Genomic DNA, 20,671 nt, shown 5'->3' with positions numbered 1-20,671 from the left:
GTTTCACCCTTAATTAACTTTAAAAGTTACCAGGATAAACAAAATATTACTTTACTGCAGATTGTGAAAAGCCAAAACTCGTCTAACAGACAAATAAAGTCAGATCAATTGGGAGACCAACAGTTTCCAACGGTTAGCTATTGTTTTTTCGGTCAAGTTTGTTTAATTATAAACTAAATCATAATCCTCTTTATCAACATCCAAAACCTTATCAAAAATCAAATTGTAATATAAATAATAAATAAATCGCATTTTTAATTGGATTTAGATTAAACTAAACAACAGTGAGATAACAACGCGATTTAATTACTTATTTATTTACTGGTAATGTAATAATGATAATCTTCAGTCGCCCCATTCATCGATGAGTTTTTTCCTTATTCTCGCGAGATGGTAAATTTCCTATAGAGGAGGCTGTTAAGCAAGGGCATCTGGTTCACTCGATAAAAAGAATATTTGCTCGCAAATACGTTATACAAGTGTGCTGATAATTGGTTTTGGGTCAGGAATGATTTATCGGAACTAATAATTAATGTTTGTTTTCTGTACTTGTTTAGTTTCTTCTCGTACAGAGCCAATGGAAAGGACGATAAAACTTAATTCGGCAACTCGAGTGAGGACTAATGCAAAGCGGCTAAATGTATGCAAATTTTCTATTCTCAGCTTGTTTCCACTGGATCGTCCGTTGATTTGGTAAAGATAGGATCAAGAATAAAACGTTACTTTATAGCCACACGGTTTTTTTTGTGGCATTGAAATTCTGGGCCAAATGCAGGCCGTCTCTGAGACCTCCTTTTGCTCCTTTACATCGTACTTTTTTATTGTGATTACTTCCTCTTCTGCAGCGCACTTACGTCATTGCAATTATACGGGTCGTTGGAGTGGCCGTCCTTGGCCGTGTACGGGTTTTTGCTGTGTACACACGTTTACATTTGTTTATCTGAATAGACGATGTAAGCAACATACGTGTATGCGTGAGTGTGTGCGTATAGTTAAGAAAACTCTCAGCAAATTTGCGTCCATCCTACCATCTGATCAACACTTTCACATAACCTTCTCGCATTTCCCAGCAAATCTGTAACAAGATAGAATACGGATGATTTCTGTCTGTGTGCCTGTATGTCTGTCTGTCTATCTGTCTGTCTTTCTGTCTGTCTATCTATATCATTCTTTCTCTGTCTCTATGTCTCTCTCTCTCTCTCTCTCTCTCTCTCTCTCTCTCTCTCTCTCTCTCTCTCTCTCTCTCTCTGACGCGTGTTGTGTGTGATTCGCTCCGATCCTAGTACAGTGAAATGACATAAACATTGTAAGAGAGTTTTATTGTTTTGTTTATTCATATCGGTTTACGGAAAATGGATATTGTGTTAGCGATTTTCCTAAAGAAAAAGAGTTCATCACCCAAACTCTGGTCATGGAAAATTAGTCTCGGATTGACTTTTAAGTTCCGCACACGGCGTACGGTAGTGTCAGTAAGTCTGACAGACCATAGTCGTAACATTCCTCTTACTGAAAGCACTGAAAAGTTAGATGATCAGGTTAACAGGGCGAGAAGAGAGCTGCTTTAGATCAGGTTACCTGCAGTAAGTTAGTAACGCTAAAGAATTCTCCGTTAATTCTCAACACACAAAGAACTTTGGATAATGGCCTAAATGGTTTCCATCGAAAAAAATATATGTAAATTGCACATCACGGAGGAAATGCTAATGTAGAAGATGGGAGAGTGCCATCGTATTAAGCACAACCAAAGGGTGTTGTACTACTGCCCTTGTTGAGGATTAAAACAGTAGACTTCTCAAGAAGTCCAATCTCAAATTGACAAAGCCGAAGAACCTTCTGCGATCTTATACAAGTTGGATTACGATTAAAAAAATATGTTTTGCTGAATAAGAATTGACAAAAAGCTATAACAAAATTTGTTTCATTGGACAAATAAAAAGTTGTTTAATCGTTTTCGAACATTTTGGCCTGCCGATCCTCGCTGGTATAATCTATCAGTTTCAGCGTCGACTGATTACTGATTTATATATGCCAAAATGTACATGTGTATAGAGTTGAGCCATCACTTCTCACAGTCCACTGGCAATTTCAGCTTTTGTAATTTACAATAAATTATCGACAGGCCTTGACAATCACCCACCCCAAGTGTTGGCAGTCCGGGGTTAGACTGTCCGACCAAGATTGGGCTCCGGGTACTATCAACAGCTGGGTCATTTCTGCACCGAATGCAATCAGTTCCTAAATCCAAACTCTCATTCACGCTTAAGTACATTCTTTCCTATTTTTAGATTCACTTAGGATTGTGAAGCATTCGACATTCCTCTCTCTCCTTTTACACTTATAGTATAACTAACCTGATTGAGTGTCATGAGGTACTCAATATTCCTCCATCAACCCTCTCACACTCCACATTCACGCTAACAAACACATGCACTCTCAACACAGGGACGCAAAACTATATACAACAAATCAACCCTGTTTCTTGGAATCTTGGAAGAAGTCTCACAAAATAAAGATTCAATCAAAAAATGAGGAACGATCCAAAAAGTATTTTAAAAAATCGCCAAATAGTATTCAGAGACTAAGAATCAATAATAATATATAATTGAAAATAATAAAATACAAAAGTCTAAAAATGTATTTGCACATGTGTTAAAATTGTTCGCCGGTGACTATTTCATTTCCGAGGGCTTGGAGATTTTCTAAAGCGAGGCGGGCAGTGTATAAGCCTCGGATGGCGGGCGGTGCTACAGCAGCATCTCACCGCGACGCCAGGAGGGGGGCATTTAATGCACAATGAGTTTATGATATTGTTTAATCTTTCAGTAAGAATCGTTTTTTCTAATCTATGATCGGCCCAAACTTTTCCGACGGGAACCCCAGAATCACTATACTTTTCCGAACTGCTTTTTCTGTGCTTTGTTGTCAAAACTTTTCGTTTGTTTTCATCTGTTTGAGCTTTTTTTAGCCGGCGATCCTTTGTATTTCCAGTTTTTAAATTCAACAGATTTACGGCATCAGAGCTTGAATAATCAAGACTGCTGCTTGATAGATTCGCATCTGCTTTTCTGTTTGGCCTACCATAAGAATGAAGAGATTCTTCTTTGATTTGTTCCAACCGATTCAGGTTTACCGCGTCAGAGTCTGTATAATGAAGAGTGCTACTTGATAGATTCGCATCTGCCTTTTCTTTTTGACTATTCCTTAATGATTCTTCTTTACCCTTTGGCCTGGACGTAGTACGAAGCGCATCTTTTGCATTTGCTTTTAACCGACAGGCAGTGGAACGTTTTTTAGTACTAATTTTGGAATCCGAAGGGTTCAACGCGTCAGATTTTACACGAGCAAGGCTGTCTGTTGATTCATATGCTTCGTCTTTTTCTTTTGGCACACCCGACGAATGAAGTACTTCTGTTGCATTTGCTTTTAACCGGCTGGAGGTGGGTTGTTTTTTAGTAATAATTTTAGAATCCGAAGGGTCCAACGCATCGGACTTTACCTGCGTGGATTCTAATATACCTTCTGACACACTAGCATAAAGAAATGCCTCTTTTAAATTTGGTTTTAACCGGCAGACTGTGGGTAGGTTGGCACTATTTGTTTTTGAATCCAATGAGTTAAACGTATCAGGTTTTACCCGATCAAGATGCTCACTCGAAATGACCTCTGCCTTTCCCTTCGGCCTGCTAGAGGAATGAATGGGATCTTCCGAATTGTTTTTAAATCCGCGGTTATCAGATTTGACTTGGGCACGAGTGCCATTTGATTCGTTTGCTTCCGCATTTCTTTTTGAAATACCGGAAGAATGAAGCGCTGTTTTTGTACCTGTTATATCGGAATTGGTTTTTGTTGTTCTTGAATTCAGTCGACTAGACTCCTCATGTGGAACTTGTTTTCTGATTTTATATGACCGATCAGACGATCGGTGCACCCCCTGGGCATTTATTTGTTCCACTTCTTGTTTTTGGTGATTAGATGATTCATGAGTTCCATCTGGTGGTCCACTACTTGCACCTGCACCCGATTTCATTTTATCCAGCGCCTCCTTCTTATCGACTGCCGATTTTGTCATATTTTTCATCATGGGAGTGTCATGCTCTTTTACAGTACTGTCGGGATGATTCATTGTTAAACGGCCTTTGTTCTCAATGTTTTTGTTAATTGGACGTAACCTGTAGGATGTTTTTTGAATAGCTTCATTTCGTACTGGCTGACTGCGCTTTCCGATTGTGCTTGGGTCCGAGAGGCCATCACTCGATTCTTCTAATTTTGACAAGTAATAATTCTTTTTACCAATCTTGTGTAATCCGTCATTTCTAGTTGATTCGTTCACATCGGCTGTTTGCGAAGATGAGTAGTCATAAGCGGTAGTTCCCTGGTGCTTTCTACCAATTGATTGTCCATTACGGATTGAGTGTTTTTGCTCGACGGAGTTGTATACGGCGTCGCCTGCAACGGGCCTATCGTCATTTGGCTTTTTTTTATTCAATGCTTTCTTACCTGTTATATTTTCCGTCATCAATTCCTTCTTCACTGTTACGGTATCCTTGGAATGATTCATTGCCGAACGGCTTTTGTCATTATTGGTATTTTTGCTCGGTCTTATCCCATATGGTTTTTTGTTAATCTTTTCATTTTGTACATGCTGGACGCCCTTTTGGACAGAACTACCGTCTGAGGGACAGGAACTCGAGTCGTCGTCAATGTAGTCGTTTTTATCACGAACTGAAATTGGTTTAAAACTCTGATCATTTCTAGCGAATTTTTTATTTTTCGCACTGGAATCGGAGAGTTCGCACGTATCATTTTCGCTATATTCCACATCGTCCGATTGTGAAGGTGTGTCGTGTTCACGGCTCATTGCCTTTAAAACGTTATTTCCCTGAAAATAAATCCCAGTTGGCCTTCTATTCCGAAATGATATTTTCTCCTCGGATTCATATTCTTCAATATTTCCTTTATTGAATTCAACGTGGCCTTCCATCTTTGGCATCTTTTTATCAAATCGTTTATTGGTGGATTCTGTCGTTATGTCCGTCTGTCTGGTTACGGTATCATTAGGACGATGATTCAATACCGAACCGCTATTGCTTTCTCTTGGGTGAATCCCATAGGCGGTTTTCTGTATCGCTTCATTTTGCACCTGCTGGCTAACGAATGAACTTGCGATTGAGAGATGCTCGCTCAATTCTTCGTTATTTGTTCGATCGTTATCACGACTTGAAAACGGTTTTAAGTTCTTTTCTAATCCTTCCTTTCTAGCTTCCTTCGCGTTAGACTCTGTCATTTCGTCCGTTGAGGAAGGATGGTCGTCATCAAACATCGATCCCGCCAAAAGGTTCTGTCCTTGAAAAAAAATACCAGTGGGATGTCGAAGTATTTGTGGTTTCTCGATAACATCAGATAAATCCCCACTTGCATTCTTGAAAAGAACATGACTATCGTCCATTAAAATATTTTTCTCCGACCCTTTCTTACTCATAGACCCTTTCAATATTGATTTCGTCAATAAGGCCTCCTCTTCTGTTACACTACTCTCGGGATGGTTCCATATCGAACGCCCCTTTTCATCGCTGTGTCCCTTCTTCCTCCTGCCTCTAGTTTCGAGATAGGTTTCTTCGTCTTTCGAATTTTTCATTTGATGTTCACTCAACTCTGGGTGGTTTAATGATTCATCATCCGTCTGCCGCCCAGATTTTCTTTTTGCTTTGTCGTCATTTATGTTTTTAGACTTCTTGGTTTCTTTCTCTAATTTATGTTTATTTTCTCCTTTTGCATCGGATGCGTCGTATTTTTTTTTTTGAACACTGTCTTTTTTCGAATCCCGATTTTCATGATTAGTTTCTCCTTCTTCGTTGTTTCTTTCTTTGCCACTGTTGATGTCCTTTATTTTATCTATGTTTATTTTTTCTTCCAAGATTTCTTTGGCCAACCTTTCAAGTGCTTCCTCTTTTTCCTTCTCTCCCTCGCTATCGGACTCGTCACTGCATTCCTCACCACCCTCCTTTCTTTTTGTGCGAATGACAATCACTCGATCCGTTCTTGCGTTTTTATCTTTGTTTTCTACTTTGTCCTGATAACGGCTTGACAAGCAAGGACACTCGTTTCTTAATTCTAATCTCATCTTAGACAGACATTCTTTAATTTCTAACAATTTGTTGGCATCGTAAAGCTTTGATTTAAATTTATTCTGCTCATTGTGTTGGTTCTTTTTGTCTGACAAATCGGTATTAGTTACTCCCGATTCAACGGAATGAAGTGAAGCCATTGATTGCATATAGTGGGGAACTATTGGGTGTATTTTGTTGCGTCCATCTTCTGCATGTTCCATCTTGCGTGCAGCATTGTGGGGATCTGCTTTAGGAATCATATTTTCGTTGGATACTATGGAATCGTAAAGACCTGCTTTATTACTGATTTGTTCTAAATATTTTGGACCCATTCGATCGAGACCGACGTCAACGTGGATGTCGCACTGCGAAATAGCAATTTTCGACTTTGTAGTGTGAGGTTCAATTTTTTTCCCATGTGCATCTGGAACTTCAAAAACTACTTTAAAGTTAGGAATTGATGTCAAACATTCTATCTTGTGCCCTTCAGCGGTGCATTTATCCGTTTGAACATCAGCAATATAATTGGGATCTTTATGTGAATCTTTGGGGTACATCTTTTCAAAGATGGGTTGAAGGCTTTCATGAACCAAAGAGGGACTTATTTTGCGTGGTTTTACGTACTCGTCAAGGCTTTTGTTTGTTTCCTTCTTTCTATCTCGTTTATTTGCAACATCTTCTTTATCATTGTGAGTGCCTGGAGTGCTAGGATGGATAAAAGAAGAGTCGTGATGAGTCGCTGGAGCGCTAGGATGCACAAAATGAGTTTCGTGGCTAGCGTCTAACGAGCTAGGATGCAAAGAATGAGGTTCGTGGTGAGCGTCTGAAGACCTAGGATAGACTTGAGGTTCTCTGATAGGGATCGGTACAAAAGAGTTGGATTTCGCTTCGCCATTAAATGTAGGCTTGTCCTTCGTATCCTTCGTGTCATTCGTGTCCTTCATAAATTTCTTTTGCTTATCTAGATTCTTGGGAACTTTTACATTAATTTTAATTAATTTTTTCGCTTGGTTTTGTGAATCCGCAAGTGGCGATGTGTTTTTGTATTCTTGAGTTGGCAACGTTTGAGTTGTTTTCACTTCAATTGGTTTTTCTTTTGCGTCATTCATCACTGCTTCATTGCCTGAATTGTAGGTGAATATCCTATTCTTACCGGCAACAATTTTTTCAACTTTAACTTTCATATCCCCGTCGTCCTTAAACATTATATCGTAGCCAGATTGATCAGTTCGTGAGACCCCAACTCGAATGTTTGAAGGACCGCATTGTTCCATGTTGACAAACATATAGTTATTATCGTTTTGGTTAAATTTAAAATTAACATTATTTGATGGATCATTTGTATTTTTAATGTCATGTTTTACTGTAGGTTTTACTGTAGGGTTTACTGTTGGTTTTACTGTAGGTTTTACTGTAGGGTTTACTGTTGGTTTTACTGTAGGTTTTACTGTAGGTTTGACTTTCGGATTAATTGGTTTTGACGTGGAAGGAATTTCAACTTCGTCACATTCGCTTGGAGTCAGAATATCAGTTCGACTAGTCTTTTTCGGTTTTTTTACTCCTTTCGCAACGTTTTTGGATGTTTTACCTGTTATTTTGCCCAAAGTTTCTTTCTGCGATAAAGGGGACATCGCCTTCTCTGAACTAGACATCTTTTTCGAAGTGCCCTTTTTTGAACTGATTTTTTTTGAAAAGTCTTTTTTGGCGGAACCTTTTGCCACAGAGCCCGTTTTCTTACTTCTTTTTTTCGACAGTTCGACTTTTTTATCTTTGACTGAACCTTTTTTCTTCAGTTTTATAACGCTTTTACTATTTTGCTCTTCCCTTAGGGGTTGGTCAAATAAGGGCAACTGATTGATATTTGATAGTGGATTCAGCATCGAATCCTTACCCCACGACTCTATACATGTGCATCCAAACGCTTTCTTGTCAGCCGTTTGAGCATCATCTTTACAGTAATTGAATCGTTTCGTTATCACATATTCTTCCGTACCGATGGGAACCGGCGGCCTGCTCGGCCCAGCTCGACCAGGCTGGTCGACAGGGGGACCATATAGTTCCCGTTTGTAAATCATTCCTTTGACGATGGCTACGTTTAGACTTCTAGGTCCTACCATGTCCGAAGTTCGACTCATCGAACAAGCTGTGTCTAACATAAACTGTTCTATCATTTTATTCTTCCTCTTTCCAAAAGTGCTTTCCACAAAACCTTTCTTAGCAAAGTCAACGTCAACAGAAATGAGAGGTTGGTTTTTTCCAACGTCATTTAATATTTTTTCGCCAAGACGTGGAGTGAGACATTTTGGTATGGGATGATTACAATCGTTGAAATTTCCACCAATTAAAAAATATAATTCGTCGTCAAGATCGAACGGGTTGGACGGATCGACATCCACCTCAGACATATCAGTCTCACTACCGGTCGGTTGGGGTTCTTCCTCAGTGCCATATTGGCTTTCTGAGGTGTCCCTGTTGTTCGCCAAAACTATTTGAATACTACTTCTAGAGGAAGGCTCTAAAGTTTTAACATTTTGATCGTTGGTTGTATCCGTAGCAATGATCTGAGAACAACTTTTGGAACGCTCAGGTTTTTCTGCTGGCGTTTTTAGATCATTTATTATTTCATCTCTAAATCTAGATTCGGAGATTGAATTTCTACAAATCGTAAGGTCGGCATCGGACACTTTATCTTTTGAAAGGATTTCAGAGTTTATACAATTGTCATGTACTTCTGGCGGAGTTTTCCCACACCGGCTAACGCTCTCGTGGGCTTGTTCGTTCTCCCCACAATTTGGTACCAAAGGATCTTCATGAACCTTTTCTGTACGAACAGGGTTCCTTTTTAAAAATACATTTTTAATAGTGTTTTCCCCATTTTGTTCGGAGGTTTTTTTATTTCTTTTAAGCACACTATTTTTCGAACCCATTTGAATTTTTGTCTAATATATCGTCATGTACACGTAAATATTAAAATGGACCATTGACGCTTTATTGAAACAGTTGATTCGAATTCGAACAAATGATTTATTTTAAATAGACGGCAGCATTTTATTTTCGCACTTATTCATTTGTTAGTCCCATTTTCGAAACGGTTCAAAATTTATAGGCCATTTTTTATATAAATTGTACGCGTCCGTCGATCTCTTCTTTCGACACCTACCGGGGAACAATCGAGACGATTTGACTTTTTGCTTTGCGATGGCAAACTATTTTCTTTCTCGATGCGTAGCCACTCGTCCGAAAAGCGTCGGGTTCAGTGTTTTCCGAAACTGCCAATTTTCTTTTTGTTTGTGTGGCATCTGAAATTGAAGAAGGAAAAGAAAAAATCGTTTCATAAAATAAAACACTTGCCTTCCGCTTTTGTGACAAAGGAGCTGGGATTTCGGATTCATTCAGCTAAGGCCTCAGCCCGGAGAAAATCCGAGACCCGTCGTGGCGAACGTCTTCCTCTCGGTGGGCCATGCTGCACCAGCAGGTAAATTGAATTTAGATGCTTGTGTTGTTTTTTTAAATTTAGGTGTGGCAAATGTGACTACATTTTGACGGGCTGATTTTTTGTACCTTCACATATGAACAAAACTAACATGTATAAATCCAATTTTATTCAATTTCAGTAACACCACATGTAACGAATGAATTTAATGGAGGAAGAGTTGTCAAGCACATTTTAAAATACAATAAATTCTAATTACACATCCGTTTTCTAGTTTTTTCACTGCTTTAAGATTGCTAAATCTAATCGCAACTGTATGAACAACATTAGTTGAATATAACAACCCTTATTTAGCACAACAATATATTAAATTGTTAGTTAAATTTAATTGGTTTAAATAAAGTTATTCCGATGTTTTGAAAAATTTTCTTCCTAACCGACATAATTAAATAATTTTTATAAAAACTCATGAATTTTTGATCTTGTTTAATTTGGTTTACATTAAAATAAGCTTGTTGTAATTAATATAACCACGAAATTACATATACATAGTTTGAAAACAACTACAAAAAATATGTGTCCGGTTCTGACGCTACTCGAAAATGGTGTAATTTTATGAGCAAAACAATGTAATAAATTATTAGTTAAATTTTATGATCAAAGCCCTGAAATAAATTGTTATATTATCGGTCAGAACTGTCAACAAGAGGCAGGCCGGCGGGTAGATGTGACACAGGGACCGCGTGCGCCAGCCGTCTTTGCTGCTGGCGTATATGAGGTCATTCGGAGTGGGTCGCAGATGAAAGTTCTCCTTCACGCAATGCCGAATGACCCCAGCGAGCTTAGGCACCGCAGTGATAGACGGGTATCGTCTCACCAGACGGTAGAGCCTCCTCGGAATCATATATCCCCTGACCAGGTCCATTTTCTATCGAGGCTTGAGGCCCAGCCTCGACACCAGTGTTGGGCAAAAATTAGTCATGTCAAATGATTAATGATTGATCACTCAGACCGTTAGTCATGATTTGTAGTAAGTGACTAATTTAGTCATTAGTCGCCATATGTGATTGATGACTAAATTAGTCATGACTAGTAATTAAATACGAGGCATGACTAATTTAGTCACAATATAGTTAGTCATGACTAAATTTCGATAAATCATGTTCAAATGGGTGCTCAAAAAATGAAAAATACACTTCATCACTTTTAAAAAATTTTATAACAGAAATTGATTTCATCAAAACGAAAATCCTTCAACATCTTATTTAACAAAAATCAATCTTCCAATTATAAGTAAAACTTCGTCGTTATGAAAAGCCAAAAAATAATGATAATAATAATAATAAAATAAAAAAATCCTATAACAAGCTACGCTTTGAAAATTAAATATGTTTACATAACCGATCAATGGAAAAAATATTTTTTTGAATTAAAATTTATTCCACTTAAAAGGAGAGATTTCTACATTATTTGGAAAATACTCCATCTAGGGGTCTTGATCGTAATAAAATAGACATGTAGAATAATTATGTAACTTTGGTTTTCGTCTATGATAACAATTTTTGAAGGTTGGCCTTGAGCACGACTCTCATCTCAAAATTTTTATCCGGAGTAGGTTGGAATTTGGTAAGTTGGTCATTGTAGCCAGAGTTGGGCAAAATCAAACTAATTCAATCATGATTAAGTATTTTGATTGAAGTTTAATCATGATTGAATTAGTCATGAGTAAATTAATCATTATATGATTTAGTCAGACCTCATGATTGAATTAATTATGATTAAATCATATAATGATTAATTTACTCATGACTAATTCAATCATGATTAAACTTCAATCAAAATTCTTAATCATGATTGAATTAGTTAGATTTTGCCCAACTCTGCTCGACACCCGGCCAAGCATCATCCCTTCTAACCCCTCGAGTACGGCGACGCTGTCCAGACCCGTCTTTTCCTGGAACTAATATGAAATTTCGTTTTAGCACCTCTACAGATAATATAAATTTTTGTTTAAAGTTAAATTTATCGACTTTTTTACTTCTGAATTTTTTTTCGATTTTTTTGAAGTCGTCGATGGAATATTTGATTGAATGAATAAACTATATTTCAAAAATTCCTAAAAGGATTTTAACGTCAAACGGAGCATTTGAAAGAAAAGTAATAGCTTTTTGACGATGTATGTACCATAAAAATACATAAAATATTTCTATTAGAAAATTCACATAATAGCAAAATTATTTGTCAGAAATTAACCCCGTTTTTAATGTTTGATACAGTAATAAAATACACAGGAATTTTTTTAAACAAATTATCAACCATGAAAATTGGTTCACTAGCTTTTGAGAAAAATGATGCTTGCACTAGGACTGGCTAGTCGGAAAATTTTTAAGGATCAAAAATCGATAAATTTAAATTCAATTAAAACTTTATATTTAGAGGTCTCTTAGAAGTGCTAAAACGAAACTTCATATTAGTTTAACGAAGAAATTGGATGGTTTAGTTTACTTGAAAAATATTTGGTTTTTAGAATTTTTTGTTATTGATAAACTTTGATAACTTTTACTGTATTAATATTGCAACCTAGATAAAAAATGCTGTAAAATGATATATTCTCAAAGTTCATTTGAGCAAGTAGAACGGCGAAATAAATAAAATATTAAACAACAGGAAATTTCAATGTTCAATTTTATTGGTGAAACTAGTGTCCGATATTTTGGAGTGTTTGATGACTAAAAATGTTTGGCCTACATCCGTGACGCTTCACCTGGTGGTCTACTTATTAGATAATTTAAAAAAATCTATTTAGTTCACTTACTCAATACTAATTTTTCTTTTTCTTTGTGGAGAAAGTTTCATTAAAATTTTTTTCTTATTTTTATAGATAACGTAATAAGAATATTTTCTCAGTTGATATTATTTACTCTGTTTTATAATAGTATTTTTGTTATTTTATTGCTACCATATTAGTCACTGGATATAAAGCAGCAACTATCAACCAACAAACTAACAATACTTTAATCAAATCTAAAAATATATTAATTTTTTTAAACAAATGAGAGGATGAAAACGACTAGACTTCCAATGAGACACCTACCTAGCCGACAGGATCAACGGGACTGCCGTTCATTGAAGAAATATAATCAATCTCTTTCTTGTTTGCGTAACGAGGGTCTTACGTAAGTTAATAAAATTGAATAAAACCACCAACATTGAATTAATGTGGAGACCCGGAACAAAACTCCTTCTGGAGACTCTTCCCCCGGCCAAAAAGGAAACCGCCAGACAGACCGCCCCCCAGACACCCTCCCGAAGACCTCCCCTCAACGCAAGGTTTAGGGCCTACAAATGTAAAACAAGAAAACATTTCAGAACTATATCAAATCACTATCGCGCGCGCACCAGTATATAAAATCCAACGTACAACGATATATTTCTCGATCATTTGTTGCTAGCAAAGCTTTTATAAATGAAAAGTTTCTGACCGCTCCTCTTTCAGAACATTCTCTCAAACCAATTTTCTCTCTGACCTGTATGTCTTGAACAAAATATTATGTCTTCCAGCACTTCCGGAATCATCCTCTATCACATTTTTTTATCATCGCTCTGCCTGATTTCGTATAGATACACCCCACTGATTTGCTCTGAGCCTTGTTATTTATTATGCAGTCCTTTTTGTCATGCCGCAACAGTGGAACCAGGGATCCTGTTAGTATTAGGGTTTATGGAGGTACTTTGATCTTAACCCGATGCTTTTTCGTCTTGAAAAGGGATAGGAATAGTAAGATACTACCCTTCTTAGACACCCGAGTGTCCTCTCACCCAAAATAATGTAATTTTTATTCCTTTATTTTTTCCAAAACGAAAAAATAATATTTGTTGTGATGAAATAACTGTTCACAAATTTAATATCTATATGATGATGGGTAGGAAATAAATTCTCTTTTACATCTACTGTGGAAAAGATTATTTCATACCCATCATCTTATTATGGACACCATAAAAAAATTTACATTTTTCAAACCGTCCACCGCGCTACTCGAGTCTGACATTATTAAAATCTTTTAGCAATTCACGTTGTTTTGATTTTCATATTAAATAGCTTTATAAATTGCTATGTTAGCTGAAAAACTGCTCAAATTTAACGGAACTTTATACATTTTGTTTTTTTTTCTTGCTGGAGATCATACTTCGTGCCATACATTGTCTTTGAGCCATCCGTGAAAATTGACAGGTTTGTTAGGGGTATAAAAGATTAATATTAAGGACTAAGAAAAATAAATACGATGGTGTCTAAAAGAAGCATACTAGATCCTATAATTCACTTGCTATATACTAGTGATTTTCCGAAAATGGGTGTTGATATAGCGGCGATATTAACAGCACCGAGCAACGACCATTCTTACAGAATCTATCAAAAGGCTATCTCAAATCTCTACTTGTACCGTTGATTGAGCAATTATACCATCCATATAATGATACAGCTAAATTGATAGACGTCAAGATGAGTTGGAAGTAGCACGAGAAAAAATGGTCAGAAATAGTGTTAAGTTGATGTTATTAACGTTACTCCAGAAAAATATAACAGAGCGGATGTTAAGGATAAGCTTAAAAATACTATTTCCGTTGTGGGCATTCTGGCCAAGTTCTTCTTTTTTGACCTGGCGACAACAGCATCTTTTGTCGAGCCTTCGTTCTTCACTCGGCACCAGAGGGGAGCTTGATCTCCTGTGATTGTGAACTAAGTAACATTTGCCCGAGTGCAATCAGTGTAAATATATTCACTTGAGTAAATAAAGTACATCTTTACGGAAAGTCTGTGCAATTATTGGTTCACACCAAAGTCATTGGCAACACTCCTCTCCCGTTTTGCTATCAATAACTGTCGCATTCATATCCGATTTCTAACTGATCAGTAACTCCAAACTCTAAACTGTAACTGACTCGTGGCCAACTGATCAGTGTCAATTCAACTCATCTACTTAGTACTGGCTGCCCGGTGTGCTTTTGGTAGCACCCACCTTTTGCAAACTCCCTAGGCTGGGGCTTTCTTCATCGTGGCAACAACTACCCATTGCATTTCTTTTCTTTGGAGGAGATCCTCTAGCGTCCATGAAAGACACATCTTGTGTCTTCCTTGCCTCGATTGCTTCGAATTTTACATATCCTCGTTCTAATCGATCAACATAGTTAATTCATTAAATTCACTAGTTTCGTGGTCCACTTGACCAATTAATATCATACGATTAATTAAGGTTGGAAAATGGCAAAAAGGAGGGAAAACTCAAAAGGTGTGGTTGAGATGGGAAGTTAGTGTCCGAGTGGATTGAGGTCACGATAGCTCAAGTGGTAAAGCAGCGGCGTATCAAGCCGAAGATCGTGGGTTCGAATCCCGCTCGTGCCATTGACTTTTTATCTTTACACAATTCATTATTACTTAGTTGCACTGTTGTTATAAATTATTAATTAGTTAATTAGCTATATAAAAAATTCTTTTTTCCACGACGTTTTTAAATAACCAAACAATTATTGAACCGTGTGTGGATTTATCTAAATTTATGAATATAAAACAAAATTACCACGGCAATTAGAGTGAAGTTGTAGCTTAAGCCAAATAACCTTTAAGAATGTATAATTTAAAATAAATACAAACCATCTAAAAATGTATTTACATGTGCATTGTTTAAATTGGTAGCCGGTGACGATTTCATTAGGGCGGCCTGTATGACGAAGGACAGCGGTACTGGCATATCAAAACCTTCGGCGGGCACACTGGGCTACAGCAGCACTTCATCGCCATGTCCGGAGAAGGGCATTTCGAGTTTAATATTCTTTTGGTTTGGTTGAATCTTTCAGTAAGAATCGATTTCTCTAATCTATGATCGGCCCATAATTTGTCGACGGTAACCCCATTGGACCTATTCTTTTCCTGACTCATTTTTCTGGGACGAGCAGACGGAGTTCTTAGTTTGCTTTCAGCTGTTTTGCCTTTTTTTAATCGACCAACTTTGGCAAGCTTTCTACTACCAGTTGTTGAATCCGAAGAGTTTAATGTATCAGCGTTTGACATATCGAGAAATTTAGAAAATTTCTTTCTTTCTGTCTTCCTTTGCACTCTACTTGAATAACGAGGTATTTCTTTTTCAAACGTTGTATTGGAATATTCTTTCTTTTTTCTTGTATTTAATCGGCTAGTCGAGGAGTACCCTTCATTTATATCTTTTATTGTTTTGGCTTTATACTTGCGTGAATCGTTATAAGAGGTCGCTCCCTTTCGAAGGTTCCTACCTTGATGATAAACACCTGCCGGCTGTCTCTTCCGAAATGACAGAATATGCTCATCGTCGTCAGATGTGGAATCACTTTCAGCAACGCGTTCATCTTTTCTTGGCTTCTTTTTACCCGACGTTTTCTTACCGAATGACTTTATATCTGTTACAGTACTCTTCGGATGATTCATTGTCGAACGGCCTTTGCTGATTTTTCTATTTATACGCGTCCCATATGATCCATTTTTATTCACACCCGAGAGTTCAGACCTTTTATATCTTCTGCTGTTCTCTTCGTTTGTTGTGGAAACAGAGTCGTCATCAAGAATCGATCTTTTCAAAAGGTTCAGCTCTTGAAAAAATATACCAGTTGGTTGTCTCTTCCGAAATTTTAATTTTTTTTTTCCGTCGGCATCTTTAATACCATTACTTGCATTCTTGAAAGTAACGTAATCATTCGGTTTATTTTGATCAAGACTAGGTTTCTTTAAAGATTTCGAGTTAGCTACATTACTCTCGCGAAGTTTCGATTTATCATTTATCGACTGAACATATTTTTTCCGCTTGATATTTTCTGAGTCCAAGGAATCGTCATGGGGTTGTTTTGAACCAGAAAAATATTTTTGCTTTAGGTTCGGATCTCGATCTTCAAGATATTTTTTTCCTTCTTCATTTTCAATTATGGAGATATTCTTTTTACTTTGGTTTTGTTTATTTTCCAACATTTCGGTGGCCAGCTTATGAAGATCTCCTTTTTTCTTGTCACTGCCGCTATCGGACTCGGTATACCATTCCTTGCTTCCGTTCTTTCTTTTTGAATCTTTATCTATGTTTTTCCTTGTGACTTCATAGCTGCTTGCCAAGCAAGGACAATCGTTTCTTAATTCTAATTTCATTTTAGAAAGGCATTCTTGAATTTCATACAATTTGTTGGCATCGTATAGTTTTGAGTTCAATTTATTCGGCTCATTTAGTTGGTCCTTTTTCTCTGTAAACACGGTATTCATTTGTGACGATTCAACGGAATGTAGTGAAGGCCTATATTGGAGAACTTTAAGGGGCCTTTTGTAGTGTTCATCCTCCATATGATCCGGCTTAGGGACAAAATTGTGTGAATCTCCCTTAACCAATACGTTTTCGTTGGATTTTATAGAGCCGTATGGAACTCCTTTATGTCCCATTTGTTCCAAAAATTTTGGACCCACTCTGTCTAGCCCAACGTCAACATGGATGTCGTTTTGCGAAGGAGCAATTTTCGGCGTGGCAATGTATGTTTCAGTTTTTTTTGCATGGGTGCCTGGTATTTCAAAAACGGCCCTAACGTGAGGAATTGATGTTAAACATTCTATTTTGTTCCCTTCCACAACGCATTTTTCTGTATGGACCTCAGCTGTGTAATTTGGATCTTCATGCGGACCCACATCCCTTGAGTGGTACTCTTCAAGAATGGGGTGAAGACTTTCGTAAAACATTGAGGGACTCAATTTACGCACTTCTGAATCATGATGTGGTTTTACATGTTCTTCGAAACTTATGTTTGTGTCTTTCCTTCTTTGATCCCGTTTATTCGCAGCATCATCTTTATCTGTGTGAGCGGCCAGAGCGCTAGGATGCACAAAAGCAGGTTTGTTGAGCGTCGTTGTAGCCTTCGGATGAAGTAAAGAAGAATCGTTGGATACGGCTGAACTGTTCGATAGACCCAAACTGGATTTCTTTATGCTATTGTCAATAGACCTAACTTTCGTAATATTCTTTTGCTTGAATAGACTTTTAGGGATTGTAACTTGAAGATTTAATTTTTTCGCTGGTTTTTGTGAATCCGCAATTTCGGATATTTTGGTGTTCTGTTGAGGCGGCAATGTTTGGTTGGTTTTTTCTTCTTTTGACTTTTCCTCGCAGTCGTTTCCTGAATTGTAGGTGAATACCCTACTCTTTCCAGAAATAAATTTTTCCACTTTAACTTTTATATTTCCATCGTCTCTAAACAATATATCGTACTTCAAATCATCAGTTTTTGTGGCACCAACTCTGTTTGATATCCCCTCTTTTTCTGATTTGCCATAATCATTTTTGTTAATAAGATCAACAACATTATTGTTTGGTATGCTGACAGGTTTTACTTTAGTTTTTAATGATGATTTAGACATGGAACGAAGCTCATCATCCTCAATCTTGCTTGGAGACGATTCCTTTGATTTTCTAGACTTCTTTTTAAACTTTATAAACGCATTCTCGTCTATTTCACCTTGTTTTCTTGTAGTTTTGCTAGATTTTTTTTTCTTTGAAGCTCGTGACTCTGACATCGCTGTAGCGGGTTTCTTTTCTCTATCGGCTTTTTTCTTACTAACTTTGTCCAACTGTTCCAAATTTACCACTTCGTCGTCAATTCTGCTAGGTTCCTCAATCATAGTTCGACTAGACTTTTTCTTATAACCTTTGACCGAGTCAAAATTCTTCTTTTCATCGTCAGCTTCATTCTGTTTCTCTCGTGCTATTATGTTTTTACAATTTTCCTCTTTCATAAATCGTTGCTTAAATAAAGATAAATGATTTGGAGGGCATGGAGGGCACTGTCCAAAATCGTTACCCCAAGGCCATTCACATTTGCATCCGCACAAATTGTTGCTAGTGGATGGAAGCTCATCGTCGACACTTTTGTCAGAAACCACGTTTTTAGCTCGACTATAATTCTTAGTTTTCTTTGTCGGTTTTTTTGCCGAGGTGGCATTCTTTGTAAACTGTTTTCTTTTAATGTTTCTCTCGGTTCCTTTTTGTGAAGCGAGTGGCTTTGGTTTTAGTGCGGTAGTAGTCTTTTTCCCGATGCCCTTTTTGGAAATGACCTTTTTCACTAAGCTCCTCTTTTTACCAGATACCTTTTTATTAGAAGTTTTGTTGGACTGGTTGAGTTTAAAAATTTTCTTTTCGGTGACATCCTCTAGTTTTACAGCATTTTTACTGCTGTGATCTTCCATTGGAGATTGGTCAAATAGAGACAATTGATTTGTAGTTGGTGGTAGTCGCATTCCAAAATCGTTATTACACGACCCTGCACACGAGCACCCAAAATTTCTGTTACCTGGCATTGATGTTTGGGGATCGTCTCTGCCGTAATTGTATCGTTTCGTTATCACGTATTCTTGAGTACCGAATGGAACTTGCGGCTGGCTCGGCCCCGCTTGACCAACCTGTTCGATAGGGGGACCATACAGTTCCCTTCTGTAAATCATTCCTTTAATGAATGCCACGTTTAGACTGTTAGGACGGATAATATCCGAAGCCGGATTCGTCGAACAGGCTTTGTCTAAAACGTCGGTCCGGTTAATCATTCTATTGTTGCTCTTTCCGAACTTGTTTTCCATAAAACATTTCTTAACAAACCCGCATTCATCATCGTTAACGAACCGTTGATTTTTATCTATGTAATTTAATATTTCTTCGCTAAGACTAAGAGGAAGACATTCTGTCTTTGGATGTTGGCAGCTGTTGAAATGTTCACCAAATATCAAATAATATAATTCGTCATCAAGTTCATCGGCTTCTAGGTCCGACGAATCAGTGTTACAACTGGGCGGTTCTTTTTCTTCTTCAGTTCCATATTTATTTCCTGTAGTATCCCCGTTGTTTGCCAAAACTTTTTGAGGATTATTTATAGATGGTTTAGAAATATGAACATTTCCTTTATTCGTAGCACTGATTTGAGAACGACTTTTAGAGCCATGTTTTTTTGTGGGTTTTTTCATATTTATTATGTCACCTCCAAATCCGACTTCAGAAACAAGATTTCCACAATCTTTAAGGTTAATATTCGAAACGTTACTATCTTTTATGTGGAATGATTTTTCGCTGAAACTGCCAACGTTTTCGTGGCTTTTTTCGTTCACCTTACAATTTGGTACGAAAGGTTTTTCAGGAATATTTGGACTACTAACGGGGTATCCTTTTTTGAATACGTGTTGAATAGTGTTTCCTTCATTTTTTCCGGAGGGTGTGTTATTATTTTTCAACACGCTATTCTTCGAACCCATTAGTGTTATATTTTTAATATATCGACGTGTACATATGAAGATTATAATGGCCCATAGATGGTTTATTGAAACAGTTGATTCGATTTCGAACAAATGATTTATTTCAAATTGACAAAATTTCTCACACGTAATCATTTGTTATTCACTTTTTCGAAACGGTTCAAAATTTCCAGACTATTTCTTTTTAAATTGTACACGTTGAGCACTCTCTCCTTTCGTCACCTACCGGGGAAACAATCGAGAAGATTTGATTTCTTGCTTTGCGATGGCAAACTGGTGTTTCTTTCTCGATGCGAAGCCACTCGTCCGAAAAGCGTCGGGTTCAGTGTTTTCCGAAACTGTCCATTTTCTTTTTGTTTGTGTGGCAACTTAAATTGAAGAAGGAAAAGAAAAAAGTCGTTTCATAAAATAAAACACTTGCCTTCCGCTTTTGCGACAAAGGAGCCGGGATTTCGGATTCATTCAGCTAAGGCCTCAACCCGGAGCAAATCCGAGACCCGTCGTGGCGAACGTCCTCCTCTCGGTGGGCCATGCTGCACCAGCAGGTAAATCGAATTTAGATGTTTGCGTTTTTTTTTTTGTTGTTTTTTAAATTTAGGTGTAACAAATGTGACTACATTTTGATGGGCTGATTTTTTTTGTACCTTCACATATGAAATATTAACAAAAATGCATAAATCCCACTTTTGTTCCATTTCAGGGACACCATATGTAACGAATGAACTTAAAGGAGGAAGAATTGTCAACCACATATATTTGGAAATACAATAAATAACAATTATTCATATGCTGCCTTGATTTAATTTTTGTTTAATTGAAGAATACTATGTCTGTCTGACT

At 37.2% G+C, this 20,671-nt stretch overlaps 2 protein-coding genes and 2 long non-coding RNA genes across 4 annotated transcripts; 2 read left to right on the top strand and 2 right to left on the bottom strand.

The window, feature by feature from the left end:
- Positions 1 to 304: 304 nt before the first annotated feature.
- LOC106665169 lies at positions 305 to 19,979 on the bottom strand. The gene is made up of 2 exons (XM_014391406.2): positions 15,210 to 19,979; positions 305 to 1,075 (listed from the first exon to the last, which is right to left on the bottom strand). The coding sequence occupies exon 1, from the start codon at positions 19,964 to 19,966 to the stop codon at positions 15,248 to 15,250; it is 4,719 nt and encodes a 1,572-aa protein (XP_014246892.1). The 5' UTR covers positions 19,967 to 19,979; the 3' UTR covers positions 305 to 1,075; positions 15,210 to 15,247.
- On the bottom strand, positions 2,611 to 9,124 carry LOC106665168. Its single transcript, XM_024228789.1, has 2 exons — positions 7,501 to 9,124; positions 2,611 to 7,464 (listed from the first exon to the last, which is right to left on the bottom strand). The coding sequence occupies exons 1-2, from the start codon at positions 9,032 to 9,034 to the stop codon at positions 2,675 to 2,677; spliced, it is 6,324 nt and encodes a 2,107-aa protein (XP_024084557.1). The 5' UTR covers positions 9,035 to 9,124; the 3' UTR covers positions 2,611 to 2,674.
- Positions 9,118 to 9,805, top strand: LOC106665178. Its single transcript, XR_001340276.1, has 2 exons — positions 9,118 to 9,582; positions 9,722 to 9,805. It is a non-coding gene; the product is annotated as an uncharacterized LOC106665178 (long non-coding RNA).
- LOC106665177 lies at positions 19,959 to 20,618 on the top strand. Its single transcript, XR_001340275.2, has 2 exons — positions 19,959 to 20,376; positions 20,532 to 20,618. It is a non-coding gene; the product is annotated as an uncharacterized LOC106665177 (long non-coding RNA).
- The last annotated feature ends 53 nt before the right edge of the window (positions 20,619 to 20,671 follow it).

The sequence above is a fragment of the Cimex lectularius genome, unplaced genomic scaffold (genome assembly GCF_000648675.2).
Source record: "Cimex lectularius strain Harlan isolate CLEC.00 unplaced genomic scaffold, Clec_2.1 scaffold298, whole genome shotgun sequence".
Lineage (NCBI taxonomy): Eukaryota > Metazoa > Arthropoda > Insecta > Hemiptera > Cimicidae > Cimex > Cimex lectularius.
The sequence above is the reverse complement of the archived record's forward strand: the minus strand, read 5'-3'. Positions and strand labels throughout refer to the sequence as shown.

Bases quoted from the DNA above. Each gene is read 5' to 3' on its own strand.
- LOC106665168 (XM_024228789.1), bottom strand. From the start codon at position 9,034: ATGGGTTCGAAAAATAGTGTGCTTAAAAGAAATAAAAAAACCTCCGAA. The intron at 7,465-7,500 runs CAACAGTAAACC...CTACAGTAAAAC, and splicing joins AGTAAAACCTACAGTAAAAC to ATGACATTAAAAATACAAAT.
- LOC106665169 (XM_014391406.2), bottom strand. From the start codon at position 19,966: ATGATTACGTGTGAGAAATTTTGTCAATTTGAAATAAATCATTTGTTC.